Genomic DNA, 13,504 nt, shown 5'->3' on the forward strand with positions numbered 1-13,504 from the left:
GGCGGTGAAGACACGGCAGGTGCGCGGCGTGGAGCCCGCGCTCAGAGGTCGGCGCTCCGGGGTGGCGGCGGGAACCGGGGACCGAGACGAGGGAGGAGAAAACGGCCCCAACACCGGCGGCCGGCGAGCCTTCCAGGTAGCTGGGCGGTAACCGAGCCCGGGGAGCACACCAGGCCCCCCACGCCCGGCCGAGCCTTCCGCACCCCCAGCAAGAGGTGGGCGACGCGGGCAGCAGGAACGGAGCCGCGCTCACTGCCGCCGCCATGGTGGCCGGAAGTGCGCTGCTCTCTTTCCGGCCGGCGCCTAACGGAGGGCGACCGGAAGTGCGCCGCTCTTTTCCGCCGGCGCCTCAGCGGCGGGGCGGGGCCGCGCTGACGGACGGCTCCCGGAACCTATGGGCGCGGCCGCAGCGGCCCGGCCTTCCCGGCGCGCCCCTTCCCGGGCCGCTGACGCCCGGGCCCATTTCCGGGGCGGCGCGCGACGCTCTGGGCTCCCGGTCGTCGGCGTCTCCCGGCCCCGTCCGCCGCGGCGCGAGGACGCTGAGCCAGGTCGGTGCTCCGCCCCTGCGCGCCGAGCCTGCCGGGCGCTGCCGTGGGCGGGACGCTCGCGCGGCTGGCACGGTGCCGGCCTAGCGGGGTCAGGTGTTCCGCCGCCGTGGCGCACGGAGGGCGGCCTCTGCGCCCGCGGGGTCCCGCTGCTCCGAGCCGCTGCCGGAGCTCGTCCGCGTGCCTCGGGGTCGCGTGGTTCTGCGTGAGCGAGCGAATGAATGAAGGAGCGGGCGAGGGTGGGCGCCTGAAGGGACGAGTGGACGGACGGACGAAGGAGGGACGGACGAAGGAAGGACGAGTGGACGGACGGACGAAGGGACGAGTGGACGGACGGGCGAAGGAAGGACGAGTGGACGGACGGACGAAGGAAGGACGAGTGGACGGACGGACGAAGGGACGAGTGGACGGACGGACGAAGGAAGGACGAATGGACGGACAGACGAAGGATGGACGGACGAAGGGACGAGTGGACGGACGGACGGACGGACGAAGGATGGACGGACGAAGGGACGAGTGGACGGACGGACGAAGGAGGGACGAGTGGACGAAGGGACGAGTGGATGGACGAAGGAAGGGATGAGTGGATGGATGGACGAGTGGACAGACGGATGGACGAAGGAAGGGACGAGTGGACGGACGAAGGATGGACGGACGAAGGAACGAGTGGATGGACGGACGAACGAAGCATGGACGAGTGGACGGACGGACGAAGGAAGGGACGAGTGGATGGACGAAGGATGGACGGACGAAGGGACGAGTGGATGGACAAAGGAAGGGACGAGTGGACGGATGGACGAAGGATGGACGAGTGGACGGATGGACGAAGGGACGAGTGGATGGACGAAGGAAGGGATGAGTGGATGGATGGAATAGAGTGGGGTCGATTCTTTCCTATGGAGCAAGTTGCCTTCAGGAGTTCTAACCCACCCAGAGCACCACAGCAGCACTGCTCACACTGGACAGATAATTAGGAGAGCGCCACCCACATCCTGAGGGTGGAGGCCCGTATTTGGGACCGGGGTCCAATGGACACCGCTCGGGGCGTGGGGAGCGCAGCATTGAAATTGAACCAGACACGATCCGTGGTTCAGCTCTTCACCAGCAGGCTGTCAACAAGCCTGCTCCTGGACACCTCTGGTGGCATGCAGCTGTGGAGGAATGCACGACACAGGTGATGCTGCACCGTGGCACATCCTCAGGAAGGGACAAGGGCAGCAGCTGCTGGGGTCTCGGCGGTGCTCCTGCCTCCTGCCAGGGTGCTTCACGAACACGGCATCCATAGGTTCTTGTGTTGGGTTCAGAGGAGCTTTGCTGTCTGGTGGAGATGTGAAGGGAAGACGGGAAAGCTGCTGAGGGGGTTGCCTAAGGCCAGGGCACACGGCGGGATGGTGCTGGCACGTGGGTGGCCATTCACTTTGTGCTGTCTCAGGTGCTCTCTGCAGGAGCAGCGGGAAGAACCATGCATGGGGGCCTTTGACACCATGATGTCCATCAGGCAAAGAAAAGGAGTCAGAACCACAGAAGTGTCTGAGGACGGTACAGCCCAGCAGGAGAATGTGACGCTGGAAAATAAACCATCATCCAGTAGGTGACAGATTAAAGCGGCATTTGGGATCGCTTTCATTTCTGAGTGCTACTGTCACTCCCACAGGATAAAAACTCAGTGCACCTTAACAGTCGAGGAAACTTGTTCTGACATCCTGACATTTCACTTCCATGAATAATTTGGTTGCAATTTGATAATATGGTTTTGCAGTTCTGATTGTACGAGTGATGGCACAGCTCGAATTGGAGCCCGTGATTCTCGCTGACCCTCAGTAGCTGGTGTTTAGGCCGGTTGGATCCTCCGGCTTGCTGGAGTAATACTCCCCTAATCTGGTCTCTGCTGTCCACATCAGACAGATTAATCTCATTAACATTGAAACATGAATCAAACATTTTTTATTCTTTCTTTTCGGTCAAATTCCTGGAATTTTCTTCTTTAAGTTTTTTTGGTGGGAAAAGGGGTCACAATTTGTAAGATGTTTATGTAATGGTGGAGACTCGACAAGTCTGTTTTCTGCTTCATCGCATGGCATTAACCACCAACCCCTTCCTCCAGGGGTCAAGATTTTTCAAGTGAGAACAAGAATTCCATGTCCGTCAACCACGTGGGTTCCAAACAGAAGTTACATCGGTTCTTACCAGCCACAGCTAGTAATTTGGGGGAATGGTATTATAAAAAAAAAGTAAGCTGTTTTGAGAAGCCAGGTCATCCAGCTCAGTTATAGCAATTTCAGACAAGAGAATACCTTCTGAAGACCTACGCAATGCAAATTCAAGTTTTGGGGGTTTTTTTTTTAAGTTTTTTTTTCTTTATTAGTTTTAGTGAGAAAGGGAAAGAGAAACATCAATGAGAGAGAACATTGATTGGCCGCCTCCTGCATGGGCTCCACTGGGGATCGGGCCCACAACCTGGGCATGTGCCCTGACCAGGAATCGAACTGGCAAACTCTTGGTGCAGGGTCGACGCTCAACCACTGAGCCACCTTGGCCAGGCTCAAGTTTGGTTTTGTTGTTGTTGTTATTTTTATTTACTTATTTTTATTTTAGAGAGAGAGGGAGATAGAAATAGAAACATCTATGAGAGAGAACATCAACTGGCCTCCTCCTTCATGCCCCCAGTGGTGATCGGGCCCACCACCTGGGCATATGCTCTGACTGGGAATCGAACCAGCGACCTCTTGGTGCATGGGTTGATGCTCAACCACTGAGCCACACCAACGGGGCTCAAGTTTATTTTTTTTACATTAAAACAAGTTTGAGGATGGTTTGTTTCACCAAAGCAATGTTTGTTTATGTTAGAATAAAACCTGAAAAGTAAACAAAAAAGGAAAGTAATACTCCCGCCTACCCATGTGTTCTGAGACTCCAACCCAGGACACTACACCTCATTGTCGAAACGTTCTCCACACATGTGTGCCTACACGTACTCCTGCGTGGTTTTACAAAATCAGTATCCTTCGCCCTGGCCGGTTTGGCTCAGCGGTTAGAGCGTTGGCCTGCGGTCCCTAGAGACCCGGGTTCGGTTCCCACTAAGGGCACGTACTTCGGTTGCAGTTTGTCCCCGGCCCTGGTTGGTCGTGCGGGTGGCAGCCACTCGATGTGTTCCTTCACGTCGATGTTTTTCTCTCTCTCTCTCTCCCTTCCTCTCTCTCCCTCCCGCTCTATCTGTACAAAAAATGGAAAAATATCCTCGGGTGAAGATAAAAAAAACAAAACAAAATCAGTATCCTTCATGCTGCATCTCTTTTAGTATGTTCTGGTCATGTCATAAGTCAGTCAACGGTTTAAAAATACTGCCAGTGTACAGTCATCGTGTGGCTATTGCATGCCTTGTTTTACCAATTCCATGTTGAACACTTAGACATTTTTCAGCCTTTCTCCTATACCAGCAGAACTGTGATAAATATCCTTGTAGCCAGATATTGGTTTAGAACTTTAATTATTTGAGAGGTGTATGCCTGGATTCAGTTACTGGTCAAATGGTAACTGGATCACAAATTGTAAGTAGATGGTTTATCTCCTGGACATGTAACCCATTATTTCTCCATTTGGCAAACTTTGTAGTAACACTGTGGTCATTTAACTGAGCCAAAAACAGGCTGTGGACAGAGGTGGGTAAGACTGGACTTCTCCAGAAGCCCACATTCTGCTCGGTGGGCAGTTAGATACAGCGGGGGAGCTGCAGCAAGAGCGTGGGACAGGTCTGCAGAATTGCAGAAGGAGCCTGGCTGTCCGCTGGAGGCAGGTCTGCATCCCCAGGGCAGGCAGCTGGGACGCAGCACATCTGAAGGTCTGCGGTAGGACTGTACAACCCTTTACCGACTCCATGATTGTCTGTCTGATTTTTCCAAAAGGTTGTACCAGCCGAAGATTATGGAAGATTCTGTCATTCACAGTTGGTGGAGCCATAGCCCTTTGCACTGGACTCCTGACTTCTGTCTACCTGGCCACTTTACATGAAAATGACTTATGGTTTTCCAATATTAAGGTATGGGAGTTCTACAAGCCTTGCACCAGTGTGTCCAGTGAGTGACCAACACAGTGCAGTTTCCCCACAAAGAATCCAGTCTCTTAAAAAGTTTGGCTGTGGAGTAAAAAGAGTTTGTGTTCGTTAGTTTAAAATAAGATCAGAATGTTTTCAATCAAGTGGATCTCACAGCTACTCCCGTGAAGCAGCAGGCACTGACCCAGCGCTTTTCAGACCAGATCGTGAAACTGCTGTGGGTACGAGTGACGTTTTCTTCATGAAATCAACTTAACTGTAGGTGTGCATGTACAAGTTGGGTCACAGTATACAAATTGGTCTTCTGTTGGGTAGTGTTAAGAACGAAGAAGAGTCCAGCTGGTGTGGCTCAGTGGTTGAGCGTCGACCCTGCACCAGGAGGTCACCAGTTCGATTCCTGGTCAGGACACATGCCCAGGTTATGGGCCCGATCCCCAGTGGGGGACATGCAGGAGGCGGCCAGTCGATGTTCTCTCTCATCGCTGTTTCTATCTCTCTCTCCCTTTCCCTTTCTCTCTCAAATCAATAAAGGGAAAAAAATTTTTAAAAGAAAGAAGAATTTGAAAGGCACTGCTCTGAGCCATGGCGTGTCTGCTGGTGACCGCAGTGTGTCCTCGTCTAGCTGGACATGCACTATGGTTGGGGGCGAGCCAGTCCTTCCCTGGGTTAAGGAGCCATAATTACCATCACACTCTTAGAAGGGTCTGTGATATTTTAACACCAGTTTCCTGTTGTCCCTCTTTTCTCTTTCTCTTTTTAAGCATTTCTAGATGTTCCTTAATTTATCATCGTTTTAAAAACAACTGTCTTATGCAAGGAAACTTACACACTGGCAGTGTTTTTGAACCAAATATCCCCCACCCCTTTTGATCCAAAGTGTCATGATCTTTGACCTAATTTACTTCTAATGATGCTACTTACCAAGATAGGCTTTGCCTTCAGAGGTCAAACGTATTCTCTGTGAGAACACTCCGAAGAATCAACGTGGAGCCTGAAGACAGTCCCCATGGAGCTCCCCAAACTGTTTGAGCTTTGTCCCCTTACTGGGACAACAGAGTCTCTGGCTGATTCAGAGTGTTCCTGGTGCAGCCTGTGCCAGTATGACTTCACACACACTCACACACGGCCACAGTAGCAAGGAGTGACAATTCTTTCCCTCCAGGCAGTTACTGGATTTTCTTATCAAGGAAAAGTTTTGACCCCTGTATCTTTATTTCATTTTATTTGTTTTAATCCTCACTTGAGGATATTTTCCCATTGATCTTCAGATACAGTGGGAGGGAAGGAGAGAGAGAAACATCAAAGTGAGAGAGAGATGTCAAATGGCTGCCTCTCGCATGACCGCAGCCAGGGCCAGGGATCAAACTTCAACTGAGGTACATGCCCTTGGCTGGAATCGAACCCGCAACTCTTCCGTCTGCAGGCCAGCGCTCTAACTGCTGAGCCAAATTGGCCGGCGTCACCTATATCTCTTTAAAATGGAGTGCTTCTAAACAGATTCCCTAGAATTGAGCAGTTTAATGCTTACTTATTAACTTGAGTATTTTGAATAAAGGCTCAAATACCCCCTGTGGGGATACAGCTGAAATCGAGTGCTGGCAACTGAATAGCAAGGAGACATGCTGAAGAGAGCACATCATCTCACCCTGGGTCTGGCTCTCTGATCTGAAGCTCGTATGGGGGCCCTGCCTCAGATCACCCATCATGAAGGGACCTGAGCACCTTGATTGTTCTCTTTACCCTCTCGGCTAAAGGAGTCCTCTGCTTTTACCTGATATTTGCTGAGCACTGTTCTGTGGGTAGCATGGGTTTAAACACTGGGAGCATGGAAGAAATAACAGCCACTGAGTTTGCCAGCAGACTTCCGAGTAGCACAAATGGATGTGGCCAGCGTACCCCAGCACCTGCAGTGTCCAGTAAGCACTGCTCTCGGGGCAGCAACCCCCCCAGAAGACAGCCCTGTATTCAAGCTGTCCCTCTCGAGCAAGACACAGGCCAGTGGGCAGTTATACTCACATGAAACCGCGCTGTGATGGGCTGACTTAGAGTATTGTGGGGGACAGGAGGGCAGACTAACCCCGGTCTAGAAGGTCAGGGGGAGTTGCTAGAGGACACGATGTCACTGACACCTGAAGGATGAGACAGGTTAACCAGGCAAAGTGGAGGAAAGGAGAGGGACACGCACCGGAAATTTGAGAGGCAGATAGCCTCCTGACTTGACTAGCTCCCCACCTTTCTCCACTCAAACCACACTGCCTCCCTGTTCCTCAGGGCGTGGGCTGGTCTGTCTGGCCAGCAGGCCGTTTCCACGTGGGTCGTGGCCTCTCCTCCCCAGGTCTCCGTTCAGTTGTCCCCTCATCAGCAAGGCCTTCCTCGCCCCCTCCCTCCCTGTCCCCACTCTCTGCTGTCCTTGCTGTATTTACTTGTTTGCTCTAGATTATAAATTCCATGAGGCAGAGGTTAGTGTCTGTTGCTCCCTGCTGATCCCCGCAGAGCGTTTGTACTGGATGGTTGGTGGGTGTCTGTGGAACAAAGGAAGGAGTTCTCGGAGGAAGAGACCTGTTGGAGGCACCGGGTCTCGTGGGGAGACTGAGTTAGTGCTTCAGGCGAAAGACTCATCATTCCCTCAGGCTGACACCGGTCTTTCCTTGAAGTAATTTTCTTGTTTTACAAATGCGTTATTCTTATTCAGAAATAAACCCCTTGAAATCAAGGACTGAATTCTTACACCATTTTGTTTCCCCAGCAAATAAGTGTTCAGTGATGAAGAAAGTAATTCTCACTTGGCTGAAAGCACTCAAGCAGTTCTTTTACTTATGCTAACATTTCCGCTCTCACTCTTACTTATTTGACCTCACAGAAGGTGTGTATCTTCCCATCGAATACTCTTGCAAAGATGTTGTCTTGGAACCGGTGGGGCCCGTCTGCAGCGGGGCAGCCACAGCAGGACCAGGACTGGTTGCCTGGGAGTCGCCCGCAGGGGTGCAGTCACTCCACCAGTCGTCGGAGTGCCTCAAAGCTCAGAGCTTGGCAGCCCTCTCACGTCGGCTTCCGTCGTTTCGAGGGCAAGAGTCGCTCATCCCAGCAGATGGGCCTGCATTAACCAGACAGCAAACCGTGTATGTGCCACGAATACGTTTGCTGAGGGCGTTGTTTCCCGGGGCCGGACGTTGGGAACAGCTGTCTTACTGTGAGCTACTGTTTCTTGGTGAGATGATTTGTTAACCTAATTCGGAAACAGATTCACTTACGCGGTTAATCGTCACATGGCTTCCCGCTACCTGCAGCCCAGTTATCTCGGGGGCAGTGTTTATAAAGAACAGTTATTTGCGTGAGATCTTTGAAAGCAAATGGTACGCTTCCTTTGAAATTGGTGTCGCTTGTCTAAAAGGGCTTGTCGCCCTTTGTGTGTTGCCAAAGAGGCAAGTCATTCATTCCAAGCAGTCGTTTATTTTCCTAATGCTTTCCTTTCGGTCTTCGTGCATTACGGTGCACACTCCTGCAGAACGCCCCAGCGGTGCAGCTCCTCAATACAAGTCTTTTGTCTGTCAGTCTGTCATCACCCTCAGAGAGGGCGGCTGGGTCTCAGCACTGCAGATCAAGCAGATTTGCTAGTTCTGCAGGCTTGAGGGACGACTCTGCTGTGCACTGTCCTTGGCCAGCCCGCCAGGCAAAGTATGAGCTGCCGTAAAACTGGAAAAGCGTTTGAGTGGGTGAAGCAGATGTTGTCTTAGCAGGAAGCAGATGCACAACTTGCAGATGTCTGTCTGATAAAGTGCAGCATTTGGTTCCATGCAGCTGGTGCCAAGATCACCGATTCATCATGTCTGAATGCATTTTTACTAATTACGACCCTCTGTTCTTTGCACGTTCTGGGCGTAGTAAGGAGGGGAAGGCACACAGGCTTTCTCCTGTTAGAGCTTCGAGCAGCATCTTTCTTTCCTCGTCTTCACAGAGTCGGTCTTTTATGCTCAGAGCCGTGTTGGGGTGAACCCCCGTGAGCAGGACCGATGCAGCTCTGTAGGTTGGTCTGGGGTGCAGGATTGATGTCAGAATGTTCCATCGACAGCAGCCGTTCTGTGAACACTTTAAGGCAGCTGGAGAGAAGAAAAGGAATGTAATTAAACTTAATGGTTTTTTTTAATGTGCACAGAAGAAAGCTAATGTTGACTCAGTTAACATCAGTTTGCAGCCTCTGTGCTTACTTGGCCAAGTCGGAGCTCGGACGTTCTGGAAAGCGGCAGAACCAGCTCAGCTTGATGCTGTCAAAAGCCAGAGCCGCTGTCCTCAGAGAGGAAGGCGGAGGAAGGCCTGGGGCAGCTGGGGGCCTTCCTGCTAGCGAGGGGCCTCCAAGCCAGAGCAGATGGGAGAGATGAGGAGCTTCGTTGTTTTATGTCGCCCTTTCTACAAAGCAAGTGTGCTGATGAAACTAAACTCCAGAACCTGACTGGGCCTTCGTTTTAATGTTGGTTTTTCCAGAGTAAATGTGTTTCCCATGAAAGGAAGCTCATTATATAAAATTTGCTACACTACCCAGCCACTCATATTTTGGAGAGTTGACAATAATAAAACAATAGTTTGTTTTTCAGGGTCAGTAATTGGATATTGATACTCTTAGATAATTGAGTATTTTTCCAATGCTTTAATTATGAATTGATCTATAATACTTTTTTTAAAGAATAGGAGAGCCCTGGCTGGTTTGTCTCAGCGGTTAGAGCATTGGCCTGTGGACCGAAGGGTTGCAGGTTCGATTCCCAGTCAAGGGCATGTACCTGGGTTGCAGGTTCGATCCCCGGCCCTAGTCAGGGTCATGTGATAGGCAACCAATCAATGTCTCTCTCACACATCGATATTTCTCTCTCCTGCCCTCTCTTCCACTCTATCTGAAAATCAATGGGAAAATATGTTCAGGTGAGGATTAACCAAAAAATAAAAAAGAATAGGAGAAATATTTATAGGGTAGAAGAAATAAATAATTTCCAGGTCTGAAGATAATAGCATGAGTGGTTCCTTTAATGAAACATTTATTACTGTTTTTGTTGTTGTTAACCCTCACCAGAGGATTTTTTTCCATTGATTTTTGTTTCATTGCAGAGAGAGAAAGGAGGGGGGAGGGAGAAACACTGATGCGAGAGAGACACAGCGATTGGTTGCCCCCCACATGACCCCAGTGGGGGCGGGGGATCGAATCTGCAACCCAGATGTGTGCCCTTGACTGTAATCGAACCCTCAACCCTTCGGTCCTTGGGTCAGTGCTCTAACCACTGAGATCCAGCCGGGACTTACCACTGTTTGGGAAGCAGGTAGCAGTGAGGGAAAACGGGTGGTGAGAGGAGCATCCAGGAGAGTCGGGTCTGCAGTGTTTCCCAGCTTGTCTTCCCCGAGCAGTCGTGCTGTGGACGTGGATCCGCCGTGACGGGAAGCAGATAGGGACACATTTCAGACGGCGCTGCAGGCCCTAGGCCTGGCCTTCTGAACGTCAGTGTGAATGAATGGACAATGACAGGTTGTAACCCCTCGCTCACTTACAGTGCTTTACATGTACATGTACAGGGCCTGAGGGTGCTAATTGGATTATTCCAGGAAGTCTGTTCGTCCTCACTACCAGTTGTCTGCATATTTGATGTTAATGCTTTACGTTTTATAAAAGCATCTTACATCCAAATTGACTAGTAGCTATTGTTTTAAATTTTAGTTCTTCTAAAGTCAACTGTTTATGATAAAGAAGTTTACGTTTCTTTTTTTTTATTATTTTTATTTTATTGATTTGTTTTTGTTACAGATGTTTCTCCTTTTTCTCCCATTGACACCCTCCACCCCGTCCCCCCACCCCATCCCCATCTTTGTTGTCTGTGTCCATTGGTCACGCATACATGCATGTAAGTTCTGTGGTTTGTCTCTTCCCAGTTCACATTTCTTGTATCCATTTCCTACATGACCATCTTTCCGCTTGTCAGAGTCAACTCCACATGTGAAAGGCTGCCCCTCTCACTAAGAACACCCTGCACTCCACAGTACAATGGACCTGCTCATCTCAAGCAGTTCTGTTAGCGCCAGGCACGTGCTGATGCAGTCACAGTTCTTTTCATTTGGATGATTTTTTATGCTGTTTCTATTTTGTTTCCCACAGATATTTTGTAAGAATGGTGGTGGGTTTTTTTTAAGTTTTAATTAGTGTGAAATACAAGAAAAACTTTAACTCTGAAACATCAGATAAATGGAACTAGTTTCCATTTTTTAAAATGCCTTGTTATAGAAAATTTTGAACATCCACAAAGTAGAGAATAGTATGATAAACCCCTATAATATACACCCAGCTTCAGCAATTATCAGCCTTCTGTTATTTTTATTTGCCAAGCTTTCTTAAGTTTGTTTTCTTTTTAAGTTGTTGTTCTGTTCCCTGTTTCTATGGTGACAGTAGATACTTAACCAGGTTGTGTAAACCCACAGACCTCCCTTCGTTGCAGGAGGTGGAGCGGGAGATCTCCTTCCGGACGGAGTGTGGGCTGTATTATTCCTACTACAAGCAAATGCTGCAGGCGCCCAGCCTCGTGCACGGTAATTCCGAATGCAGTGTGCGTTCTCCTACTGTGTCAGCCGAAACACTTGCACTCGCGCATGCTAAGTGCTCCACAGAACTTGTGTGACGGGGATCGTTTTTACTTGTTAAATAACAGTCCACGAAAATGTCTTGCTCTAGAAGAAGTTGTGTAATACTTCACGTGTCCCTCCTTTCCTTGCCTCTCAGCTCGGCTCCATCCCAGAGTTAATGTTTGTGGCTTCTTGGTTTTGCAGCTGACTTTTCTCAGTTTCTTGGAAGTGTCTTTGCAGGTGAAAGGGGCATTGTCTAAATGCAGGCATGTTGATAATACACGTGAAAATTGCTGTTGTCCTAGTGCCTCATTCCTTCCTTTATTTTTACCTCTTCCCCGTGTTCGGGTTTCTGAGTGTTCAGAGCCCATACTCTTGAATCTTCGCTCCGACTAATGGAGGCCCAGAAGGACCCCCTGCATCACACGTGCTGATGTGCTTAACAGGACACACGACGCGCCACCCTGTCCTGGACTCTGCTCGGGTTCAGATCTGTTTTTGGCAGATTCTTCATAGGTGATGTTCTGTACTTCGCTTGTATCCCAGGAAGAGGCAGGAGATTTTGCTTGTCTTTCTTTTCATGCCATTAAAAATTAATCAGTCAGTTCCCGTGTAGATAGGCAGTTTTACCCATAATAAGGTAAATTACCTATCAGCCAAAAGGTAATGGATTCAGCAGCCATTTGAAGATTATCACCTATATCCATTACTTCAGTAGAGTTGTAGTGACATTCTAATTTTGTCATCCCTCCTATATTTATTAGCTGAGACTCTGTTATATAAAAAACCTTTTTCTCATCAACTATTCCATGACCCACAGTACAGTCGATACAGGAAAGGCAGGATGAGGTGAGCTGCCGCCAGGCTGATTTAGGGCACTGCTGGCCAGGAGTCAGCAGTGTGGACTAAAGATGGTGTCCACCTGCTTCTGGGTCGGGGCTGCGTAGGGCGCAGAGCAGCTCCCTCACTGCGATGTGGACAGGGGGGTGGCGGGAGGAAAGGGAGGGGACCCTGACGGTGGTGTCTGTCCTCACACACGTGCCCTCAGCATGGACATGCATTGGTTGGGCAACCTTGGCCTCCTGTCCACCTTCTGTTGAGAATCACCAGGGCCTTTGGCCACCAGCTGGGATGGCAAAGGGGGTGGGGTGGGGAGCAACGTGTGGCCCTAGGGTCTGACACCAGCTCTGGCCTCAAGCACTGCACCCCCCCCCCCCCCAACAAACAGGATGGTGCCATTAATCAGACATGATGAGTCGGGCCCTAAATGTCAAAGTGCCATGGTGTTAAGGTGAGAAACTGCTGTGAAGGTGGATGTATGGTCTGTGAGTATCACTGAGCTCTGTCCATGTGTCACCTGTTAGGATTATTCTTTCAGAAAATATCAAACAGATGGAGAGATAGAAGTCCTGTAACAGATTGGATTTCCATGTCTTTACAGATTCTCAATTAGTTATTGAGATCAATAAAGCTCGTGTGTGGCAGTCATTTGCTACATCTCAGCATGTTTCTTCTCGTCAATAGGTTTCTTTCCATTTTTCTTGTAATTTTTGCTGAAAGCGGTTATTCATCTATAGTGGTTTACCACTTTCGGGATTATGCTGGATCTTCAGGGCCCATTCAGGGATCCTCTGCTGTCCGGTCGTCCTGTTGGGTGGTGGTGCCCGGAGGCTTGCTGGGAGGTCGGCTCTGGTTTGGGGAGAACACCTCCCGCTGGTGCTGTCCACCCCACGCAGGGCGCGTTCTCTGGCACGTTCTCCAGAATCTGCGCGTAGTTTGAATACACGGATCGTTTTAATTGTGATTATCTTTCCCTAGGTTTTCATGACTTAATGTACGATAACAAAACTGAATCCATGAGGACAATTAACCTCCTTCAGCGAATGAATATTTACCAAGAAGTTTTTCTCAGTGTTTTATACAGAGTTCTGCCCATACAAGTAAGTTGTGTTCCATGACACAGAGTTGCTCGTAGCAGGTGAGCGTCAGAACCGGCCCTTTTGGGTTGAAATGTCACCTGTGTTATTCTGATCTTTAGCCGGCTTGGTGTTCATGCAACAGTATTCTAATTATCTTCGTAAATATTGTGAACTTTGCTTTTTATTTGTTTTTTATAAGGTATTTTGTGCGTGTAGATGCTTCCCGGCTTATAATATATGTGTGCCGCCTGGAAGTGATATTTTTATGTGGAAACATGTAATCACTCCTCACGTATCTTTGAAATAAAAAACATTGGAAAGTTAGCAAACCACAATGACTACTTCTCATGTGAAGAAGGTAAAATTGGACAAAATGTAGTGTGAGCGTATCTAAGGAA

General features: G+C 49.6%; 1 protein-coding gene across 8 annotated transcripts in view; it reads left to right on the forward strand.

The window, feature by feature from the left end:
- The first annotated feature begins 487 nt into the window (after positions 1–487).
- The window catches only part of DPY19L3 (dpy-19 like C-mannosyltransferase 3), a 35,338-nt gene continuing 22,321 nt past the window's right edge, over positions 488–13,504 (forward strand). For 6 of the 8 annotated variants that reach the window (XR_004961104.1, XM_036274448.1, XM_036274451.1 and 3 more), the window contains exons 1-5: positions 488–548; positions 1,978–2,132; positions 4,448–4,581; positions 11,064–11,154; positions 13,006–13,127. Coding sequence is in view for 7 of the 8 variants with exons in the window: in XM_036274448.1 (XP_036130341.1) it covers positions 2,012–2,132; positions 4,448–4,581; positions 11,064–11,154; positions 13,006–13,127 (468 nt within the window). In the remaining variant the exon portion in view is untranslated. Of the gene's footprint in view, positions 549–1,977; positions 2,133–4,447; positions 4,582–11,063; positions 11,155–12,414; positions 12,479–13,005; positions 13,128–13,504 lie in introns of those variants that run through there. The other 2 variants (XM_036274452.1, XM_036274453.1) reach the window with 2 other exon arrangements.

The sequence above is a fragment of the Molossus molossus genome, unplaced genomic scaffold (genome assembly GCF_014108415.1).
Source record: "Molossus molossus isolate mMolMol1 unplaced genomic scaffold, mMolMol1.p scaffold_m16_p_21, whole genome shotgun sequence".
Lineage (NCBI taxonomy): Eukaryota > Metazoa > Chordata > Mammalia > Chiroptera > Molossidae > Molossus > Molossus molossus.